The 24,952-nt window shown below is 38.3% G+C and overlaps 1 protein-coding gene across 3 annotated transcripts in view; it reads right to left on the bottom strand.

Annotated features, from left to right (window-relative positions):
• Apaf1 (apoptotic peptidase activating factor 1) overlaps nucleotides 1–24,952 on the bottom strand; it is a 79,075-nt gene that overhangs the window by 22,212 nt on the left and 31,911 nt on the right. The window contains exons 15-20 of one of the 3 annotated variants that reach the window (XM_020169152.2): nucleotides 22,874–23,005; nucleotides 19,318–19,443; nucleotides 12,416–12,577; nucleotides 8,960–9,088; nucleotides 5,806–5,931; nucleotides 3,318–3,437 (exon numbers count right to left, since the gene is read on the bottom strand). In XM_020169152.2, the coding sequence (XP_020024741.1) occupies nucleotides 3,318–3,437; nucleotides 5,806–5,931; nucleotides 8,960–9,088; nucleotides 12,416–12,577; nucleotides 19,318–19,443; nucleotides 22,874–23,005 (795 nt within the window). Of the gene's footprint in view, nucleotides 1–3,317; nucleotides 3,438–5,805; nucleotides 5,932–8,959; nucleotides 9,089–12,415; nucleotides 12,578–19,314; nucleotides 19,447–22,873; nucleotides 23,006–24,952 lie in introns of those variants that run through there. The other 2 variants (XM_020169155.2, XR_002212759.2) reach the window with 2 other exon arrangements.

The raw sequence follows: 24,952 nt of genomic DNA, 5'->3' as shown, positions 1-24,952 counted from the left end.
CTTAGACACTTTTTAGTGTCATAACCTAAAATCTTGAATTATTTCTCAAAATGATATAAGCAGTGAATGTTTCAGGTACAAAGAATATAGGGTCAATCAATTCCTTTATAACATTTTACTCGGGATACTAATCTGTTAGATATTTAAAATGAAGACTAGATTACTAAAAACTGAGCATCTTCCTCTTTCTAAAATCCATTTCAAGAGCTCTTTTAAGTAGTAACTAAAAAGTGTTTTGTTCAATTGCCATTCAGGGAGACACCTGGATATAGTGACTGGTCATAAAGACAGACAGGGCCTGATGAGGGTGAGCTGAGAATTTTAAGCAGCTTGGAGCCTGGGAAGCAAAGGATGCAGTGGTTGCGAGAGGAAGTTCCTGTGCCTGAGGACCATTTCAGAAACAGCACTGAAACCAGTTGGCTTCAGGTTCCAGGAGCTGTCTGCAGGCTGCGGGATCTGCTGTCAGGCAGGATTTATGACTATCCTGAGAATTTAAAACCAAGGGACAATCACAGTTCAGAGAGTCTTCACAGCTGGCCATACTATTTGGGAAGGAGTCAGATATGAGAGGTGGTTATGGAGATGGAGAGGCTCTAATGTGAACCCATGGAGAAGTTTAAGCACCAGGAGCTGGAGCAGTGAAGAACCTGGTGATCAGTGACTTCTCACTCCCTACGGAGAACAAGTCCGAGCACCAGAGGATCACTGTGGAACAGAGCACTGAGCCTACAATAGACAAGTGCTTCAGGAGCTGCCTGCTGGCTGTGGGAGTAGGAGTTTGTGGCCACGTATGGTTTGAGACTGAGTTACTCTAGTTACTCAAGAACTTGAAAACAAGGAATAATCACAGCTCAGGAAGTCTTGGAACCCTGAGGATGCAGTGTCTGGGAGGGAGATGGCCACAAGAGGTGGTTGTAGAGGTGAGAGGGTCTGATGTGAACCCTCAGAGAAGTGTAAGCAGGAAGGGCATGGTGGTGGCTAGTGGCCCTGTCTTCCCTGGTGAAGCAAGTCCCACTGTCTGAGAATCACAGTGGTAGCCTATAGCAGGTGGAGTGAAAGGGTTCCTGGAATTGCCTGCCAGGTGAGACTCAATTACTCTGGGGACTTGAAAACCAGGAACAACCATGATTCAGGAAGTCTTGGGATACCCCACCACAGAGTTGAGATGGTAGGCAGCACAAAATGAGGTCATAGAGAAGGAGAGAGTCTGTCATGAACTCATGGAGAAGTTTAAGCAGCAGGGAGCTCAGACAGGGAAGGATATGATGAGAGCAAGTCTCACTGATAGAGGATCAGTGAAAAAACATCACCTAGCTCGTGGCTGGCAGAATGCTCAGCATCCAGGAACTGTCTGCTAGGGGCCAGTACTTGATGCCAGGCAGGTCTGAGAGCTCTGGGCATAGGATCTGGGGATCATACTATATCCCCCAGCTGCTTTCCTCCCACAGAGTGGTGAACTGCTGAGTGGGATCTAAAAGAACTGAGTCCTACTGGCAGAGCACCTGAGCCCCTCAGTTCTCCACCACCAGTGCAGAATTCAGTGCTCTGTTTGTTTCCCCCACTATCAGGCACATTTGGGAGTTGCATGTGTGCCCCTGGCACAAGTTGGGGGTCTGTGCGGCAAGTGGGAACCTGTCTGGCCTATAGACTACAAAGCTATATGCAGCCAGCAGAGGCTTTCAGCACAGAAGGGAAGCTTCTAAAGTGATAGCATTACAGAAGTGGACCACCCTCAGTCCACTTATAACACCAACCCATATGTGAGGAACTACAAGAGACTCCAGCCAGCCTTCCTGTATCTGAGTGATGCTGGGGATCAGGCCTGGTGCCCAGAGCATGCAGGCAACAGTTTGACTGCTGAGCTACCCCCATCCAATGGTAAGAAACCATACTGCTCCCCTGCCACTACAGTCCTGTCTGAACAGTGAGAACGCTTTATCTGAAAGAATATAGGTTTCTCCTGCTCTATTTGGTTTCTCTCTCCTCTCTAGCTTACCTCACTATCTCATCTCAGCCTCTCACACATATTCTTGCTCCCAATATTTCAATAAGCAAATCAAGAAAAATCAAATGCAAAGATGGCATAACATCACATTGCAGTGCTAAAACCTTCCCCTAGGAATTAATAAAGCACTTCCAGGACTGTTGGTATAGTTCAGTAGTACAACACTTGCCTGACATGGGCAAGGCCCTGGATTTGATCCCCAGCACTACCAAAAACAGAAAAAGGAAACAAAAAAGATAGGGCACTTTTATAACCCACCTGATCGAAAAAACTAACTTGAGTTGTACATGTGTTCTAAAAGTTAATGAAAAGCTCTAAACAAATGAAAAAAAGCAGTTCATGGGGTCATTAGCCCTCACTTATGACAGGGTTCCTGTCCTTCCCAATCTTATGTCCCTCAAAGAATCCTTAGGGCAAGGGGGACTGTTTCACTAGTTCAGACAGAAGTCACATTGGCCCCTGTCCTTCTTTCCTGGTTGCTGCCCTTACTCTCAGTTATAACTCCTTATCATTCAGCTACTCCTAGAATGGCCCAGCTCTTCTGCATGGGCTAGCCACCATGAAGGCAGTCTCTGTTTGATCTTCTGTGTGGTGTTTGCTTTCTTCTTATTGCCACTGTGTATAATGCTACCACAAGTTTCAGAACTTTTCTATCAAAGCAAGGCCAACTGCACTGGACAACATTCAGAGGACATTTTATTCAGGCTACAAACCCAGTGCTGTTGACCTACTGCTGAATGCCAATGCTCCTTAAGGTATCTGCTCTCTCTATTACCACCACTCAGAGCTCCTAAATACCATTATTTTACCAATGAGTCTCTGGGACTCCTCCAGCCAGTAGAGAAACTTCTGTTTGGGTGAGGAGAAGAACAACTGAGAGTATGGATCCCAAAGCAATGTAGTTCTTTCACTGTTATAACACAACCCCCTCCTTCCTAAGGACTAATAAGCACTCAATAAATATTTATTGAACAAATGTGTGAGTAAATGAATGAATGAACAATTATGCTTCAGATTTAAAGACCTGAGTTCTGATGGCTCAGACATGTGGAGAAGTTCAAGTTATCTTTTGGTATTCCTAAGACACTTTGCTAACCAAGGAATGTGATGATAGATACCAACACGAGAGGAGCAAGGTAAGGTGAAGCAGCATAATTTAATTCTAAATCACATCTGAGCCACAGCTCAAGACCCATATATCTATTCCTCCTGGGCACCTGGATCTCAAATGCAAAACAAACAAGAAAAATTATAAGTTCAATCAAAACAATTTTTCCAATTATTTTATAAAATATCTTATTAAAATACTTACTTGTAGGCGTCTTATATTGTCAACTGCAAGGACTGTCACTTCATTTTCTTGAAACACAACATCTATTTCTTGCTTTAACACTATAGCAGAGTTCTTACATACCTTCTTTGTCTCCCAGACCTGATTGAGAGTTAAGAAACTAAAATAACTATGTTATCAGTCCATCCTCTGAGATAACGTAAAGATAAATCTTAGTCCTTTTTTTTTGTAGGACTGTGATTTGAACTCAGGGCTTCGCACTTGTAAGGCAGGCGTTCTACCACTTGAACCAAACCTCTAGTCCAAGTCCTAACTCTTAAAGTAAGATAACAAATTACTTCACAATTAAAATGTCCATGATACAAGATAATTTTAATTATAATTCAATAATAAATATTTATTAATACCTTCTATAGTAAGAAGCAGTTGGTATTAGGAACTATGGCCCCTAAAGCCAAAATGCCTCAGCATGAATTCCAGTTCCACATAAGTTGTGACTTTGGCCAGGTAACTTAACCCAAAGCTACTCAAACATAAGGACCACCTGAAGGTTCTCAAACTATCTGATACCAGTCTGCAAGAATACACAAAACTAGCACCAGAATGTAATCAACTGTATCACTAAACAATCTATAACATAGTACATAGTTACAGAGTTTATTGTTTATAAGAAGATCTCTTTGATGAAGGAAGCAGTAAGTTGATTTTTATTCTAACTCAAACTTAATGAGACTGGCACATTAACTAGCACTGGACTTTCTGAGATTTTTCTGGCCCTAACCATTCTGTGCCTGTTTCCTCAACTGCAAAAAAGACTGTGGGAGAATTAGTAAATTAATACATATATAGCACTTTGGGCAATGTCTGGTACACAGTAAAAAGTTTTAGCAAGATGATTTGTATAAAACACTGTATTATGTTAGATGCTATAGGCACCACACAGAGTTCCTGGACTCAAAAAGGAATACATAATTCTAAAAGGTGTGAATAAATCATAGGAACAGTGGAGCACAAAAGATGTGCAGTAAATCAAATCTGTACTGGAAGTCAGAATTTGATTAAGCACCATTAGAAATAAACAGAATTACATGGCATTAAAGGAGACAGACACTCCTCCAAATGAGGAAGGTTTGAGGGGATTTTGGGATGATCATGCTAGAGGAGGGCATTAATGGGAGTGGGAGGACAAATGAAGAAAGAAAAGGTGAATATGGTTTATGTACTTTCTATACAAGTATGAATATGGAACATTCAAACCTGCTGAAATCACCATAAGAAGATGACAAAGGTAGAAAGGAGAATAATGGAGGGGATATATATATATATATATATATATATATATATATATATGTGTGTGTGTGTGTGTGTGTATATATATATATTTCATACATATATGTATGTATGAAATGTCACAATGAAACTCCCTGTATAACAATCATAAACAAACAAAAATGTCCTTTTAAAAAAATTAAGGACAGTCATGTCTAGGGGTTGGTATCAGTGGGAGGGCATAAGGAAAGGGTGAAGGAGGGCAAATACGGTGGAAGTACTATGTATTCATGTATGAAAATGGAACAATGAGACCTGTTGAAACTATTCTAAGAAGGGGAGGAAGAGGAAAAAAAGAGAATGATGGAGGGGGAAAATCTGAGATATACTGTAAGCACTTTTGTAAATGTCACAATGTACCCCCCTGTACAACTATAATATGCTAATAAATAAATAAATAAGGGAGGAAAAATATTTCAACAATTAGAAATACAGGCAAGTAAAGTATTCTAAACATAGGAAGACATATAAGCAGAAGAATCTAAGAAGCAGGGTGTTTGGTTACCTAGAAAACAAAGTGAAAGACAGATTGGAGCCAAATGAGACCATACTGCGAAGAAGCTTAATGGTAGACTTAGAAGTATGTATGTGTCTGCTATGGTAAACACGAGAGTACTATCTGAGCAAAAATGACATGACCAGGGAAGTAAGTGTAGTTCAGTTGTAGAGCACATGTTTAGCAAGCATGAGGTCCTGGGTTCAATCCCCAGCACACCCCGCTCCCACCAAAAAGACTTATTGTATACAAGGAAAATATCTTAAAAGCAACATGTAAAAAAACAAGAAAGAAGACTTGTAGCAGAGCCTAATACAAAAGAGGCAACAGGTAACGAAGATCTGAATCTGGGAAGTAGGAATGAAAAAGTAGAGATAAAGGACAGAAAAATGCAAAAATAAAATTTATGAGAATTAACAGATATGGGAATTCAAGGTAAAGAGTCAAAAATTACTCTGGAATCAAATGTAACATGTAAATTAACAAAAATACAATTTAACCATTAGACTTTCCACAAGACATGAACATGTCTGAATGAGACCATTATAATCCACACAATCACACTTTCCAGAATGAATATGAACTAGTAACTTCCTATTTTAATCCCCTAATACTGCCATCAATTTCTTAGTTTATAGAAGGCTATATCACCATGTTTAAAATGAAAATCTGATTATTTCTCACCCTGATTGTCTGGTCATCAGAAGATGTCAAAAACGATGATCCATCAGGAGAAAACATCACACTGTGAATCCAACTTAAATGTCCTCTGCAATCAGCTACCTTTAAGCATGAGTCTATATTCCACAACTACAGAATAAACACAGAATACACGAAATCACATTCATAAGCATTTTGAATATAGCAAGAACACTGAAAATAGCAAGAGTAACCCAGCAATACTACTTCTACAAATATAGTCCCAAAACACACTGTCAAAAATATAAAATGGTTTGTGCAGAAGATCATTCATTATACAATTATTTTTGGTAGCAACAATAATGGAATAACCCAAATGACCATGTGGGTGTAGCTCAGTGGTAGAATGCATACTTAGCAGGCATAAGGACCTGGTTTCAATCCCTAGCACCAAAAAAATAAATAAATATAGAATACATGACTGTATTACACATAAGAAAAACATCTTGAAAGCAGCAAGGAAATCAACTGAATAAACTATAATTAATCACATAATGGAGTCCTATGCAAAATGGAATGAGAAAACAATATATCTCTAGGACGTATTGTTAATAGAGGAAAAAAGCAAGAGTTTACATACTATACTATATTTTATATAAGATTTAGAAATACAAGCCAGGTGTGGTGGCTCACACCTGTAATCCTAGCTATTTGGAAGGCAGAGATCTGGAGGATTTGAGTTCTAGGCCAGCCAGGCAAAAAATTCATGAGGCTCCATCTCAGCCATAAAAAAGTGGGCTTAGGGCTGGTGGAGGGGCTCAAGTGGTAGAACGCCTGCCTAGCAAGCATGAGTCCCTGAGTTCAAACCCCAGTACCACACACACAAAAAAAGTTGGGCTCAGTGGCATGCACCTGTCATCCCAGCCACATGGGAAGTATAAACAGGAGGATCACAGTCCAGGACAACTTGGGCATAAATACAAGACCTTATCACAAAAATAAGAAGCAAAAAGGGCTGGGGGCATGAGTCAAGCGGTAGAGCACCTGCCTGGCAAATGTAAGGCCCTGAGTTCAAACCCTAATACCACCAAAATAACAACATCAAAAAAGAGTTGGAAATATAAATATGTGAACATATAGATAGATACAGATTTGAGTATACACATGCATATATATGTTTGCTTATATTTGCAAGAAGCATTGCTACCTGTGGAGTGGGAAAAGTGAGTAAAAAGGAAGATAAGGATAGCAGTGAGGTTTCTCTGAATATAACTTATTATATAGCTTTGAGTTTTAGAATCATGCAAATGTTTTATCTATTTTTTAAAAATCAACCTAAAAAATAATAGAATGAACAGAGGCAGCTTCCATATACAGACTATTTTTCACTAGTACTGTCATCTAACTTTCATTTGAACTGACTGGAAAATTCTACAATAATGAACACACTAATAGTAGCATGCACACACTTCTCTTATTATTCATGCTCATCACAAATTGTCAATGTCTACCACCAGCCTGGCTGTATTTTGTCCTAGGTTCTGCTATAAATGTACTCAAATACACTCCAGCCTAATGAAGTACCATATGTGCCTGAGTTCTTCTCATTACACTTTGGATTACACACCTACTTTATGATTTCAGAACTAGCATGACCAAAACAAGTACTTCACCACATGCCCAATGGTTTTCATGTGGTGAGTTCTGTGGTTACAAAATATATGAAATTTCATCTGCCTTATCTCTAGAGTCCAAGCTGGGACATACAGCACTAAAGACCAGAAATGAAAGTGGTTCCACAGCTGAAAAATCTCCCTTCAGAATCCTTCTCCCGTTCCCTCGTTTTCTCACCATCTCTCTCCCGTCATTTCTTGGTTATACAGAGCTTCCAGAGCCAGGTCCCTACATTTCAAGAAGGAAGACATTGCTTCCCAGAGTTTTCTAGGGATGATGGGATAAGCATCTTAAAAGTGACAGGAAAGACTCTTCCACTCCTTCTAAAACTCCTGACAAAACCCAGAGAGGGGAAAATTCTAGTCAAACCTACTTTGAGGATCTACAGGTAAGGTTTGAGGTCTCCTAGCAGATCTGAATCTTCTAGTCTAAAGCTTCTGCCTAAGAGAACGCAGCACTGTACTTCTTCCCACTGAACTGAACAAAATAGGATTGAAGCTCTTTAGCTTGCTGCCTCTGCTTGCAACATGAAGGTTCTCAGCATGGAAATCCTTCAGCATTACTTACACTGCTATTCTTAAGAATGAGGAGGAGTCTACAGAGCTTACCCCTTGCTCTCATCTATTACCGCCACACAGAAGGGCTACAGCTTGGCAACTCTCACCCAAAGCTTTAACAGTAGGGTGTAAGGTTGGCAGATTCACTAAAAACTGCTGAAACAAGCACATAACACCAAAGAAGTGCTTGCTGTAGTCAAAGTTCCCTTTAAGAGAAGCCTGTGAACCACACCAGTTTCTTTGCTCTACAGATAAAGACTCATCCCCTCTTCTTAGAACATCAATCTCGAGGGGTCTCCAACTACCTGCTGGTAAGACCAAACGAAGGAATAGTATGAAAGCTTAGAAAAACAAAACCATTTTTGATGGAAAAATAAATGCTTTTTAAACAAATGAATATACCAACTCACTGGGTAGAATTCTTCCAGGGCCAATTAGGTGGGACTCTGAATATAAAATTTATTAGATAAGTACAAAATTATAAATATAAACAATTTATAGGAGTAATCTTATTTACTAGTGCTTGGCAATGACAATCGGAGCTTAACCAATGTGAAATATAATTTCCACCTTATGCTAGTCAATTGTCTAAGAATCTGAACTGAACTCTTTTCATTTCTTTTAAAAAGAAGAGTCGGTACCTATACTGTTTAAGAAATGCCCTATTTCAGCCTAAGAAACCAGTGTTTCCCCAGATACTAGTATATACTAGACACACAATAAATGCTTGGTGAATGGTACTTTCATTCCCTATCATACTGTTAAATCAAGTCTTCAGTCACTGTTAAAATAATAAAGCTGGCTATATAGTTTAATATTCCAAAGTTAAAGATTATTAGGGTATGTAGAAAATACTCTATAATTTCTCAAGGAAGCATTCTCAGCAGGAAAAGATTTAGGAACCCATTCTCTATCATCCTTGGATCTCTAGAGAACCCAGACTTCAGTGAATAAATTCATCTACTCACCTCCACACAATACTGGGACAGGGCCACCACTGCCAAATGGTTACAAGGGGAAAAATCACAGTACTGGATGGTGCTGTGATGGCCCGTGTGGATTTCTGCCAATAGGCCACTGGAATGAATGTCAAAGAGCTGTCAATATAAAGAGATACAGATGAAGGTAAAATATTTTAAAAGACAATCTAGACCCATACTTAATCTAAATTTATTTTTAAAAGAATCTTCCATGTAAAATATAAAATGTATGTCCTGATACACTAAACTGGCACAATTACTGAAAATCATAAATAAGATGTAGATCAATATACATAATACATACACTTTTTACAGTATACGTACTTGAAACGTATTTTATATATAGGAAAACTCATCACAGATGAGCTCTCAAGCTTGTCTAGTGAGAAATAAAATCTTTGTGAATAAATGAATAGACTAAGCCAAATTAACATACAGAGTAGTTCTCCCTAATGCTTGTTTATTCACAAGAGAAAATGCACACTCACAAATGAAGATTATCAAAATAATATACAGCAGAAGCTCGCTAAAATGAAATTAGCTCAATCATTTCTATTTCTCTCTAGGGCTACCAAATTACTCCATTATGATTCATCATTTTCCAATTTTTGAACAAAAAAAATCTATTTTTTAGTAATTCAACCTTCTTCATTTCAACTTTTGAAAGGTTTTTAAATGCTGAATATGTTCTTTCAAAGTTTTTCCCCAAATGATAGATGGTTTACAGCTAATACATACATAGAATATGTCAATACAGTCTAACTATTTAAGACCAAGGCTTAGATAGTGCTCAGGAAGAAAATAAAGGATTCCAGTGGGAGTCATAAAAAGGGAACATGCACAGATAGAAAAGAGCACAGCACTGGAGGCAAAAACAAAGGTCAGAAAATCATATTTAAATGCTTCCCAGGGCAGGTCATTCTTAAACATTAGTGGCTAAAAGTAAATAAGACACTGTCCCAATCATGGAGCAGCAAAAGAGAAAAAAACAATGGGAATGGACTAACAATAAAGAGGTGGAAAGAAACAAGTGGAGGAAGAAGGTGAAATCAAGGAGTAAAAAACTGGAATCTACATGTAGCCAAGGGAAATCCTATGGCAGTTTTATTTCAGCATGGTAAAATAAGGAGCTGGTCAACAGGTTTTTAAAACAACCAGGCATTTCAATGAAGTGTAAGAATTTTTTTTTCCTTTTTCACTACAATAGAGCTCTTAAAATCTTCTCTAAAAATCTTTCCCTCAACATCATTGGTCATCAGGACAATGCAAATAAACCACAATGAGGTACCACCTCAAACCTACCACGATGTCTACAGTTTTAAAAATGGAAATAAGTGTTATCAAGGATGTGGGGAAGTTGGAGCCCTTATTCATGGCTAGCAGGAATGTAAAATGGTGCAGCTTCTATGGAGAAGTCTAACAGTTCCTCATAAAGCTAAATATAAAATTCCCATTTGACCTAGCAATTACACTCACAGGTATTAAAAAAATATTAAAAGCAGGACCTTAAACAGATACTTGTACACCAGCACTCATTGCCATGTTATTCACAATAGCCTTAAAGTAAAAATAAGCCAAGAATCTATACACAGGTGAACAAATAAAATGTGGCATATATAAACATAAAAAGGAATGTAGTCCTGATACACACTACAACATGGATGAACCTTGAAAACATTATGCTCAATGAAATGAGCCAGACACAAACAGGCCAGTCCTATACAATTCAATTTGTATTAAATTCATCAAATAGGTAAATTCATAGATTATGTTAGAGGTTACCAGGAGCTAGGAAGACAGGGGAATGAAGAATTATTAATGGTTATGGGGTTTCTGTTTGAGGTGATGAAAACACTTTAGAAATACATAGTGGCAACATTTTGAAAACACGATATTATGAATACAATGAGTAATACTGAATTGTACACTTAAAGTAGTTAAAATGGCAAATTTTACATTATATATTTCAAAACAAAATTTAATTTTTTTAATCTTCAAATCTTACAATGTAATGGTTCCTTTTGTTTTCTTAGAGACATTAACAAATTTAAAACAAAAGGAGGTATTTTTCTCTTAGCCTCTTGCTAGACGTATACAAATCTATGAGCAACCAAGGCCCCAAGGTTTACAGGTACTAAATCAGTAACAATCTCACACACACACAGATGCTCAGTGAGTTTTTATACAACTGTTGTAGAGCTCACTAATGTTCTTTAAAATAACAGTACCTATTATTCAAGTCTTTTAAGATTACTATTAGAATATCAGTGAGCCATAAACCAGAAGACCTGGCTGTCCTATTCACAGGGCAACTGCAGACAAACTATGTGACTGTGCTGAACCTCAGTTGCCCCAGTGTTAACACAGGGGTACTGCAATCTGCTGTCTCTTTTTTTTTTTTTTTTTTTTTTTTTGGCATACTGGGGTTTGAAGTCAGGGCCTCACACTTGCTAGGCAGGCACTCTACCACTTGAACCACTCTGCCAGCCCTCTTCGCTATTTTATCAAAAGAAATTACATGCAGGTGTACTCTGAACACCACATATACGTGCTATCATTGAATCTAAAAAAAGAGGAAGGTGCCAGGTGTGGTGGTTCGTGCCTATAATCCCGACTACTCAGGAGGTGAAGACAAGAGGATAGCAGTTCAAGGTCCGTCAGGACAAAAGTTAGACTTTATCTCAAAAACAAGTCAGGGCAAGCCAGGGGAGGGCACACACCTGTGGTCCCTGCTATTCAGGAGGAGGAGGAGGGAGGATGGCAGTTTGAGGTCAGCCCAGGCAAAGTTAGAATGAGACCATTTCTGAGAAAAAAATAAAACTAAAAATGAAAGGACTTGGGGCATGACTCAAGTGGTACAGCACTTGCCTAGCAAACATGACATCCTGAGTTCAGTCCCTAATACCACAAAAAAAAAAAAAAAGAGAGAGAGAGAGAAGTATTCTTATCTATTTTATGAAAACCTCACAGTCTTCTTTAGTCGTTAATGAGTATTTATCTCTATCAGTCTTCAAAACAAAACTTTAGGGGTTAAAAGTACTATGGAAATTACTTAAATCAATGGATTTGAAGTCAGTTAAAATAAAGAGTGATGCAAAAAAGACTGTTTGTTTTAAATAAACTGGAAGAACATTGGACTCAACACTAAAAATTATTTCTATATGATAGGGTTACCCAGGGCATTAAACATGTAGTTCACCCTGTGTAGCTTTCATAGCAGAAGGCAGTATATATCTTTTCCCAAACCTGGGTGACTATGAAGGCCTTTTTTCACAAGGCCTTCCAAATCCCCTAGAGCATGATTCAAAAGTTAGAAAGTCTGTTCAAAATTACACAGCTAGACTTTGTTTTATACCAGGAAATAATATAAAACGCAAAAAATAATAGAAGTTTTAATTTTCTTTAAATCAGACTAAATTTGGTCTTTAAAATTCTAGTACTTACAAAGATTTTGGTTTTTGCTGCCACCAGTATCCTAGCACCATCAGCAGACCACGAACAACATTTCACTATCACTTCCACATCCTCTTGAGGGTCTTCTGAACTTTGGAAGAACTGCTTCACATTAATGCTTTTCCTCTCGTTTGCTGATCTTACGTCCCAAAGCTTCAGATTAATAATAATAAAAAAAAAAGGGTTGTGTACTTCTCAACTCATACTTCTAGAATTCCACCTAGATTAAATGTCATGCAACACCCTCTACCTAGTGAATTATTTTTACCTATGCATAACTTTGTATGAGGCCTTTTAATTAAGTACTCCAGTTTCATTCAGCACATTCTTAACAGGAAAATATTAGAAGCACTGACCAAAAGATAGAATGCAGAATGTAAAATTAGATAAAAAGTTAATAGAGTCTTACATGATGTAGAGGAGGCTAAAGGTTAGGTGTTGACAGTAAGAATGAGTGTGGAAGAAAGGGGAGATGAAGACAGTCAACTGGCCACTGCTGCCCTCTGCTGCCAAGCCTGAACTGTTCTTCACTTCACATGAGCAGAAGACTACACAGACCCAGCCCAAACCAAATTATAATCCCAAAGAGTCTCCAAAGACACAGGGAAGCCCCTGAAAACAGAAACACAGATGTGCTGACAAGAAGCAAGACTCCTTTGTGCTTGGTGAGGCTAGATAGGGCTATGAAACTAACTGGCTCCTGAGAAATGGGGTACAAAATGCTCTAAACCTCACTCTAGAGCAGTACAAAAAAAAAAAGCCTTTGAAATGACACATCTTAGGGCTAGGGGAGTGGCTCAAATGGTAGAGCACCTACCTTCCACGTGTGAGGCTCTAGTCCAAATCTAGTACCGCCAAAAAAGAAAAAAAACACATTGGGGAAAAAAAAAAAAAAAGATGTATCTACTCTACCAGACTTCCAGCAGAATGCACAATGTCCCAGTTTCACATGATGATGGCTAGCTACCATGCCCAGAAAAAACGCTGGCCAAAGAACAAAATAAATAAATAAAGAGAAATAAAATAAATGCTTCTCAGGCTTTAACTTGGCTTACAAAGCATAGGTCCCAGGTAAAAATCTGATTTGTCTGGCCAGGCACATCTTTCTTTTTTTCTCTCTTTTTTTTAACTCAATACAAGTGCTCTGCCACTTGAGTTATGCCCTCAGTACTTTTGTTTTTATTTTTGAGATGAGTCTGGCTAACTTTTCCTGGGTTGGCCACAAATTTGGGATTCTCCTGAGATTATAGGTGCGAAGTATTAAATGTGCTAAGAAAGATGACAAAAATTTTCTCATTGTAACAACTGTGGACAAAATGAATATAGCAAAAGAGACAGCAGGGACTCAATTGGTTAGCCTTCCCTGATACTAAAGAGACAAAAAAACTAAACAAAACATGAATGCCAGAAGCTTCAGTCTTAAAACCCAGAATATATGAGAAATCACACTATTTCCCTATTAAAAGGAAAAACAAAGCAACCAGTGCCCGGAGTAAGAAAGAAAAACAAAGCTAACATAATCAAATTTCATTATTTCTGCCTAAACTATACCTGCTTCTGGACTGGACTTCAGCTCGTCACTAAGCAGTGATAAAACCTCAAGGGAAGCCAGGTGCCAGTGGCTCACGCATGTAATCTTAGCTACTCAGGAGGCAGAGATCAGGAGGATTGTGGTTCGAACCCATCCGGGCAAATAGTTCATGAGATCCTATCTCAAAAACACCCAATCACAAAAAAGGGCTGGTGGAGTGGCTAAAGGTGTAGGCCCTGAGTTCAAACCCCACTAACACACACACACACACAAAAAGCCTTGGGAGATAACTTCAAGGGGCCAGGTAAACTAACATCAGCATTCCACTTGGAGCAGGTCATTGCAATGTACCCAGGATTTCTGTGCACTCTGTGCCCTGTGTGCTTTAAATAACAATCTTTAAATAAAACTCACATTTTAAAATAGTTTAGCATCAAGACCCAAAAAGCACAGGCTTATCAACATGATGCCTTACAGGAAGCTTAGAAAGTTACAGAGCCATTGGGGAAAAATGATTTTACAGTTCTCATCCTCTCGGATGGAAGTATTTCTGACCTTGAAATACTGTTACCTAACATCATTTTGCAGGACTTCTGCTTACTACCTGACCCCTAACAGTGAGAACTAGTGACATGCCTTTACAGCACTGTGGGAAAGCTACTACAAACACCGGCAGTTCTCCCCAACAGCACAGTAATGTCTGCTCCCCACTGCTTGTGACCCTCACATGAATACAGAAGTCAAAACTTGTCCCTGACAAATGAGGACTTAAAAAAATTTCTCTCTGAGTTTGAAGCAGTCTTAGTTTAATTTGAAGGGATACAGAAAGAGTTATCACTTTTAAACACATTTATAAAACACGCTGCTAGTCACTCTGAGATTATACCTATATCAATCAGATGTAATGCTAGCTTCAGGAGTCTTCATGCCAGCCAGAGAGGTAAGACAAGCAATAAGTAACTCGAACACAGGGTATGTCAGGTATGTCATTTGAGAGGAAAAGACAGCGCAGTGAGAATGCTGCATGCCAGCTCCGGGCTTGGAGAACTTTGCACAGGAGGTTGCCACCTCACTGTATTCCCAGATTAGCCTATGCCACCTTTGAATAGATAAAATTTTAACATCAAAAGGACAGGATGATGCTGGGTGCAATGGCCCACGCCTACAATCCAAACTACTCAAGAGATGCAGATCAAGAAGATCGCAGGTCAAGGACAGCATGGACAAAAAGACTCCATCTCAACTAATAAGCTGCATATGGTGGTTCAGACTGTAATTCCAGCTATATGGGAAGCATAAATAGGAGGATCACAGTCTAGGACAGCCTGGGCAAAAACCTAAGACCCTAGTCCCCAAATAACTAAAGCAAAAAGGGCTCAAGTGGTAGAGTGTCTGCTTAGCAAGAACAAGGCCCTCAGTTCAAATCCTAGTACTGACCAAAAAAAAAAAAAAAAAGACATGAAGAACTCCCTAGGGCTTAGAAGTGAGCATAAACTAAAGCACAAAACAGAAACAAAGACATCAAAAGGAAAACAAGCTCAATCTGGTTGTCGCACCAGGTACCTGAGCACTCCTCAACAGAGTACTTTGCTTATCTGCTCTCAAAACACCCTCTATGGGTGGGAGACATGGTTCAAATGGTAGAGCACAGCCCAGCAATACACGGCCCTGAGTTCAATCCCCAGTACTGCAAAAACAAACAAAAAAACTCACTATATATATAGCTGGGACTCCATGGCCCCAAGAGGAGCTCTTGAACCAAGGAGCTCGAGGCCAGTCTGGCCAGTAACACAGTGGGACCCTGTCTTCTTAAAAACACACTTAAAAAAAAGAAAAGAAAGAAAAAACCTACCAGGTATGTAATTTTGTTATTTTCATGGTTCATCTATTCACTTACCTTCTTCCAACTTGATACTGAATAGCCTCAAGCCAGAGAGTGTACTTTTCCTTCTTTTAGTATTTAAAACCCAAATGCCAAGCTAGTACAGTAACTGACTGTAAGTGAATAATAAATACATTCCAAATGAAAAGACAGATTAAATCCAAGTTTCAAGCACAAGTGAGCAGAGACAACAGTATTAGAGAAGGAAATAAAGTCAGGATAAAGACACAGACAAAACATATACATTCATCTCCATGCCTTCTCAAAACTCAGGTAAAACAACAGTAAGGGAATTTTTTTCTCTAGGCATAATCCACAGGCAAAGGAGAATGGTAGAAGAGATGGCAGCAGCAAAGTTTCTAGAAAGACAAATGATAAGGAGACTCTTAAAAACTGAATCCTGAAGCTAGACACCACTGGCTCATACCTGTAATCCTAGCTATTCAGGAGGCAGAGATCAGGAGGATGGTAGTTTAAAGCTAGCCCAGGCAAATAGTTCATGAGACCCTATCTCAGAAAAAAACTCATCACAAAAAAAGGGCTGGTGGACTGGCTCAAGGTGGAGGCCCTGAGTTTAAACCACAGTACCTCAAAAAAACAAAACAAAACCGAATCCCGAGCCTGCAGTAGTTTTCGTAAACCCAGAAGTCCAATTCATGCCACAAATCTCCTAAAAGTCTCAGAAAGTGCTGGCCCCTGGTACCTTTCTAGGAAAGGTGGGGCTAAATCAGGAGAACTCTTTAAAAATAGATTGAGATCTCTTCCCTCACTCTGTAGTCCACACAATTGGCTACTTCCCCCTAAGAATAGAGGGTTATTCTACACTCAACACAGTTGAGAACAAGATCTCCATACTGAAAATAGGGAAGTTAAGTGAAAGTCTATATTCCCAACGTTGAGATCTCTGCCTAGATATCTTCTCAGAAAGTGCAAGAAAGACTAACCCCTATAAGTAGGAGACTGAAGATTTCTCTCCGAATACTCAACTAGATCAAGACCAAAAGACAATCTGGTATCAGGAGGTCACTATCAAAACACAAAAGCCAGAAAACCAGTTCTGTAGCAACACATAGTTCCTAGTCTTGGTGCTGCACTCTAAATATGAGCAGATAGGCCAAAATCAGACAGTTAAGATAGATCTCTAAAATGTAGACAGAAACTAAAATCAAGAAACAGAAACAACAAAACATGCACTGGTGGCTCATGCCTATAATCCTGAGATCAAGAGGACTGCAGTTATAGTTTGCAAGACCAGAAAAACAACAAATATTACTAATTACTAAATTACTTTTAAATTTGTACTATTACTAATACAAAAAGAAGCATTGTAACCATGAGATAACAACAGGATATTTCAAAAAGAAACCGATTCTAAGAATGGGTACTTAAAATTATGACACCAGAAATTAAAATCAAAATAGAAGAACTGGAAAATCCTTAAAGAAATATTCCGGAAAGCAGGAAAAATGGGCAAAGAGAAAAAAATGTAAAAATAAAAAAACATAAATTTTCCAGAAAAAGAAAATAGAGAAAGAAATCAAATAATTCAAGGAGACTCCAGAACTGAAGGATATGCGTTTCAAAATTGTAAGAAGTCACCAAAGTGACAAGCATTATCAGAGAAAACAGATCTAGACTGGAGGCACTAGTGGCTCAAGTGGTAGAGTGCTCTCGAGGTCCCGAGTTCAGTCCTCAGTACCACACCAAAAAAAAAAAAAAAGTGAGAGGAAAAAGACCCACACCAAGGCACATCATGAAATTTCTAAAAAAAAAAGGTATAAAGAGAAGATGCTATATGTGTTAAGACAGAAAAACAGATCACATATTAAATCAGAATTAAGATTGGCTTCAAACGTCTAAAGAGAAAAACCTTGGAAACTAGAACACAAAGGAGCAACGTCTTAAAAATTCTAAGGAAAAAGTATTTCTAACCTAGAATTTTGTATGCAGTCAAAATGATAAACTAAATATGACATTATTATAATAAAGATGTCTCAAAAACTTACCTTCCATAGGTTCTCTCTTAAGATCAAGTTAATAGAATAAACAAGAAAGATAAGAAACCCAGGAAATGAAGGTTTCAAATTAAAAGAAAAACAAAAGGAATCCTAGAATGATGTAATGATCCCAGGATGGCAAATGGACAATAGGAATAGTAGTTCCAATCAGAATGGAGGAAGATACAACCCTCCAGAAAAGTTAGTGACAAAAAAAGAAAATTTGTCAAATACCTGCTATGTGTGAACAATTTAAGGAGCAAGTCAAACAGATTTTAAAGATAAGCACATAAAAAACTAAGCAAATAAAAAAGAAAACACTATTAGTAACCTCAGAGAAAACAAAGTTGTATGAGAAAGGGAAAAAATATACTATATAACTTTATTGGTTAGTCACAATGATGTAATAAACTCCAAACACTATCTAATCAAAATCATGAAACATACTGGGACCCCAAAAAGTGGGTCACTTTTGTGAAGAGAATCATTAGTTCAACTTGGAGCAGAATAACTCTGAGGCACAGTGTATCATCTATGTGACAATTAGGAAGCAGTTTGAAATGCAGAACACAAGCACTTAAGAGAAACGAGGCTGCAGGTAACACATCTGAAAATCACTCACATAAGGGAGATGAGCACTGAAGCCCATGAGACTGGATGAATTGCGATAGAAAAGAAGCAATAGAGGTGGTGGTCAAGGTTAAGTGCTGCAAAAACAGCTAAATTTTAACAGGCAGGGAAAAGAAGGGGTTAGAAAGATAAAATGAGAAAAATTTAAACAGGTTTTATTCAAATGAGGGGAGTTCCAAAGAGGAGCTAGGAGGTCAACAGGAGGTTAAACACCACACAACAAAAAGAATAAAGATTGGGTAAGAAAAATGCCAGATTAGACTTCACAACAAAAATTGGAGACTAAAAATAAAACTGGATTTTACACTCTTAAAGGGAATTCAGGGAAGATGGAAGAAGGCTTATCTGTTTCCTAACCCCAGAGACCTCAGATATCAGATGAATAGATGCTTAAAATGGAATGTGTGCTTAAGATTTAAGAATTCAAACATAGGTTATACACCATTCATGAATAATCATCATGATAAAAAATTAGCTATTTTAAGTATGTTCCTGGAAGTTGAAGGAAGAAGCTCTTTCTGTAGAAATGAAAAATACAGTGCTATCGTTTGGATCTTGAAACGGACCCCAGCCCACTCCTGCTGCCTGGCTACCGGAAGGTAAACAGTGGCCTCTGCCACATACTCCGTGCTATGATGAACTGCTTCATCACACAAACAAACTCAACAGGATCAAACTGAAACCTGTAAACCCGTGAGCCAAAATAAACCTCTCCTCCCATAAATTGTTCATCTCTGGTACTGCGTCACAGTGGCAAAAACCTGACTAACACAAGCAGAAACCTATGTCCATAACCAAATCATAATGTCTTCCATAAAATTGTAACCCATTCTGACAACATACAAAAGCTTACCTTTAAAGTTCCATCAGCTGAACAGCTAGCCAGAAGCTCATCGTCTGGTGAAAATCTGCAGTGATTGATTGAGTTTGTGTGGCCAAACATAGTATTTCGACATTCCTTTTGATTCAAATCCCAGAGCTACTTGAGAAGGATAAAAAGATAGATAAAAAGCTAGTGTTGGCACCAGCCAGGCATAGTGACAACAACTGTAGTCCCAATTACCTGGGAGGAAAACCAGCCCAATCCAGGCAACTATATAGCAAATACTGAAAAAGCCTAGCACTGAACGGGGAAAAGTCAGAAATCACATAAAGTTCTTCCTTCCTTTCCATATAAGCTTTTTGGGTTACAGAATGATCAATTCACAGTAACGCAGAGGAAGATAAACTTGTGATTAACAACAGGACAACCTTTAGATCAACACTAGATCTACTAAGGGACTTACTTAGGAGATTCACTAGGCTTTTAATCAGAGCACACTTACTGCTTATTTTAACTGAGTGGTTTAAATCATCATTATTTTTACTCAGATACAAAAAGCTACAATTAGTAGTATGTAATACAAATTGCTCCCATATTTTCTTAAATTTTAGGTTATAAAAATGGTCATTTCTCAGATTTCTCAAACTGTGAAACAAACAACTACATTAATAACCAACGAGGCCAATTATTTAAAAAATTCAAAGAAAGTCTTTAGTTTATATAAATACAGGGAAAACAAGGAGTGAGAAGATCAAGTCAAACGTTTCCAGGGAGTCAGCTAAATACAGAATGTGATATATTATATGAAACAAGCAACTCAATTTCTCCAACGAAGGGGCAAAAGCCGGGCTCAGTGGATTATGCCTATAATCCTAGTCCCTTGTGAGGCAGAGAATGGGAGGATTACAGTTCAAGGCCAGCCAGGGCAAACAGCAAGACCCCATCACAACCAGTAAAAAGCTGGACCTGGTAGTACATGCCTGTCATCCCAGCTACACAGGAAGCACTAATAGGAGGATCCCAGTCCAGGCCAACTGGGGCATAAAAGCAAGACCCTATTTGAAAAATAATTAAAGCACAAATGGTAAAGCATCTGCCTAACAAGCCTGAGGCTCTAGAAAAGCCCCAGGGTCACACAAAAAAAAAAAAAAGAAGAAGAAGAAAAGAAAAATAACTAAAGCAAAAAGGGCTGGCAGAGTGGCTCAAGTGGTAGAGTACATGCCTAGCAAGTACAAGGCCCTGACTTCAAATCCCAATACCACCAAAAAAAAAGGATAAAAGGAGAAAGGGAACTTTTATAGAGTAAAAGACAAAACAACCAAATGCCATGTTTCTTTAGGTTCTGATTCTAAATTAACCAACGATAGAAAGACATGCTTTGAGACTACTAGGAAAGTGAATATAAATCAGGCATATCACAAATTTCACATTTCACCATGTCAGGTGCAATCATGACACAGCACTTATGTCTAAGGCCTATAAGACTAAAATATTTTGAGTGAACTGACATACCTAGAATTTTCTGTAAAATACTACAGCCAAAAAATAAGGAGGCAGGATGTGAGGAAGCCTAAAAAGTAAGACTAGAAAAATCTCATTTTGTTTATAATTGTTACAGCTAGATGATTAATTCCATAGGGGTTCATTATTGTATTCTCTCCTTTTGGGTATGTTTAAAAATATAAAAATGTATACAAAAGGAGCTACGGTCATCTCTGGTGATTTGTACTAACTAGATTAAACCCAAGGGAAGAAGTCATTTATCCCTCCAAATCAATCTTGGTAGAAATTCTTTGGAAATGATCAGGAAGTGAGGTAAATCCTGTCCCTGATGCCCACCTCCTCCACCCATGGCTCCTTGATCCTCCTAGTAAACCCAAGCCTTCAGCTAAGTTAAGTTACAGGAAACTGCTTCAGATTTACATAGTTTCACTGGCTTCTTAAGAATCACTAGAAGTGTGTTTTAATAATCTAATCCTTAAGTAGTGCAGATGTGGTATAAAATCTTAAGATAAAATTTGCCCTTAATTATCATTGTTTACTAATCAAAATCTCCTCCCACATGGTACAGGGTTTTTTCTCTATTTAAGAGGAAGTAATAGAAACTTCCTTAACCTACAAAACGTTTAAAAGGAACATCAAAAATTATACAATAAACTGACAAATTTTAGAGATGGATTTATTCAAATAGGGCAAAGCTTTTCCAGTAAAAGTGAGCTACAACTGTGAAATAATTTTATGTTATTATAATTGCTCTGTAATTTTGGTCCAATCCAGTATTTTCAAATTGAGTACTGCATGTGCGTGAGGGGTTCCACATACATCCCTACAGGGCACGATGGAAGTGGATAGGGAAGAGATGAAATGAGAGAGGAGAATGCAAGTCCCCACCACCACTGAGATATATAACTTTTCTTCTGAAGAAAAATAAATAAAAGGGGATTGACTTCCTGAAAAGGAGGGCAATTTTCAGTAACTGTTTCAATATTTTCTACAAAAAAAATTTTAAATAGTTTTTTGGGGGTTGTTTCTGTTTTTGTTTTTGAGACAGAGTCATGCTACATAGCCCAGGCTGGCCTCAAACCTCCTTCCTCAACCTACTAAGTGATGAGATAACAGATGTGTACCACCACACTTGGCTTTCAACAGCTTATTTAAATGTCAAAACAGAGTCTATAAGGTTTTCCAAACTGAAATGTTTTACCACCCCCCCAACCTAAAAATATGATTTCCTATTGCAAAGATGGTGAGATACTGAGGAAGAAAGGTTAAAAACCACATCGAAAAACAGATCTTTCTAGTATTCCAGAAAACTTAATCTAGCTCACATCATCAATTTAAAGAGGAAGAAGACACAATCTTTTGTAATGTATAACTGCAAGTATGAACGAACATATATATACAGGACGAGCATCTATTTGGGATGGGTTTCCTACCAGCACCTTTCCTCCTTTCTTCTGCTAACAGGACCGTTCTTTTGAGTCAAGCTCTACTTGTAACTCAAACACAGCTAGCCCCTCCTTGTTTTCCACCTTTCAATGGTTAAACTTGTGATTCTTAGACAATCCAAGGACTCCATTCTACTGGCCACTGGGCTATACAGCAAACAGGGTGAAAAAGAGTCTTCACTACTATTAGATGTATGGGATCTGGGAAAGGGCAAGCTTCTCTTCCTCTGCGATTAGGAGCTGCAAGACCCAAATAAACCTGGAGCTGAGGGTGGTCATATTTCCCGAACTCAGAAACAGCATGACTGAACCACTGAAGAGCAAGGAAGAGCCTGCAGACAGAGAGAGGATTAGAGCCTGAGAACATAACTGAAGCCTCTGGATCAGCTATGCCTGAATCATGCTCCTTCTAGACTTTTCAGTTCTATGAGATTTTATGTTATTTTTTGGTTTTTTTGTTCTGTTTTGTTTTGTTTTTGTTTCTTTGTTTTAGCTACTATGGAAGTTTCTACCACTGCAACAAAAGAAAAAAAGCCCTGATAGAGGCTGGGTATATATACATATAGCTCAAGTACAAGGCCCTGAGTTCAATTCCCAGCACTGAGAAATACACACATAATTCTCAATGTCACACTTACTTTGAGGAAGAAGTCACTTGACCCAGTGGCTAAGAGAAGGTGATTACTGTTGTTGGTGAAATGGCAGCAATTGACTTGTTCTGAGTGCTCTTCATAGGTATGTACTAGTTCCCCAGTCACAGAATTCCAAATCTAAGCAGAACAAAGAAAATAAAGCATTTTCAAAGGGAGAACACAGAGAAAAAGTAAACAAGAATCACTTTGCAGATTCTATCTATCTTCGTAGCAGATTTTCCCATCAGACATTCTCCCTTCTCTAAAATATGGCAATATTCTGCCTCAGTGGCAGTACTGGCAAGTCTATACATGTCGTTTAAGCTATAGCATAATGGAGTTTCATGGAAATACTAGAATTTCTCATGTTCATATGAATGACAGCAGCAAAGAAGTACTATAAAGGGAATAGCACAATGGACTTCAGACCAGAAGGGTTAAGTCAAAAATCCAGTTCTACTATTCATGATTTGTGTGTCTCCCTTCAAGCCCTTAGCTTACCTGCATTTCAGTTCCCTCCTCTGTAAAAGATATTTCCACCTGCACTACACAATTCAACACATCAAATGAGATAATGCCCATGGTAAATATAGATTCTAACGTACTACATTAGTAAGTGAAGGCAAGAGGCTGGGGATGTAGCTCAGTGGTAGAGCACTTGTCTAGCCCTGGGTTCAATCCCCAGTGCTATAAAACAAAAATGTAAACAAATAAATACAGATTGTTCAGTGGAAAAAAAATAAAGGCTTTACTGTGAAAGAAACCCACTTATCAACCCTGTCATTATTACTTAGTGTGAGCTTAGGCAAGTGCTTTCATTTCTGAACCTGTTTCCCTCGGTAAAATGTGATCAATACTTACTTTGCAAGTTGTGGGAAGAAACTGATAACGTAATATAAGGAAGTATGCAGTGCAAAACCTCCAGCAGTAAGAAACAGTATCATTCTGGTTACTATGTAGATAACTAAGGGGTCTGTTCCACACAATAACAAAAGAAAGAAATTGCCGAATGAATCTTCACTAGGACTTGGACTTCTTTACAGGCACTCATGCTCCCTTCCACACAATTCCCTCTGTATTCTATAAAGCACTTATAAGAACCTCCAGAGGTCCAAAGAGTATCTTATTTTGAAGCTCATTAATGAATTTTTCTGCCTCTTATTTCATATTTTGAGTTGAAAAAAAAAAAGTAAAAAACCAAACACTCAGTACTATTTCCTTGTATTCCATGTAGTTCTGATTTTGGAAGTGCCTGCCCGCCGAGTCTGACTCTAAGTGGAGGCTGCAGAGTGAGTAACTGTTGGCTATAAAGAAGCAGGTTTATTCAAAGTCTCAGTTTTAGTCTGGACATGCCACAGTCTTTGTCAAGTGGCTGAAAACTCCAGGAAAACTTTCAAACCAACTACCCTGCCCATACCACCTAGCAGAGTCAGTACGCCACAACTCCTTTGAAAAAACTCCCAAGTGAAGTCATCCTTCCATATATCAGTGATAAAACATCTCCCAAGTCTTCACTTTCTCCTAAATTCCATTTACTATGAATGTTACAGCTAAAAACCAAATTAACAGGCAAGACTCAAGAAAGAATAATTAACAAAAACAAAAATTACCCTCTTTAGATGGGGACCAGCAAAAGAAGGGAGGGGAGACAAGAGGTGGTAATGGGGGAGATGAATATGATCAAAGTACATTATATACATGTAAGAAAATGTCTTAATGACATTATTAATGTACAATTATTTTGTATAATATATGCAAATAAAAAATTACCTTCTTTTTCTTATATGAATATCCTGGTAATATGTTCATCCACCTGGTTTTTTACTGTGTACACCAATTCATGAGGGTTTAAAAAAAAAATGGGGGAGGTAGACACAGGGACGAATTCAGCTCAAGGCCAGCACAGACAAAAAGTTAGTGAGAGCCCATCTCAACAAATAAGCTGGACATGGTGGTATACACTTGTAATCCCAGCTATGCTGGAGGCCCTAGGTAGGAGGATTACACTCCAAGGCCAGCCTGAACAAAAATGGGAGACCATATCTGAAAAATAACTAAAGCAAGAAAGGTCTAGGGCCATGGGTC

The sequence above is a fragment of the Castor canadensis genome, chromosome 8, assembly GCF_047511655.1.
Source record: "Castor canadensis chromosome 8, mCasCan1.hap1v2, whole genome shotgun sequence".
NCBI classification, from domain to species: Eukaryota; Metazoa; Chordata; class Mammalia; order Rodentia; family Castoridae; genus Castor; species Castor canadensis.
The sequence above is the reverse complement of the archived record's forward strand: the minus strand, read 5'-3'. Positions and strand labels throughout refer to the sequence as shown.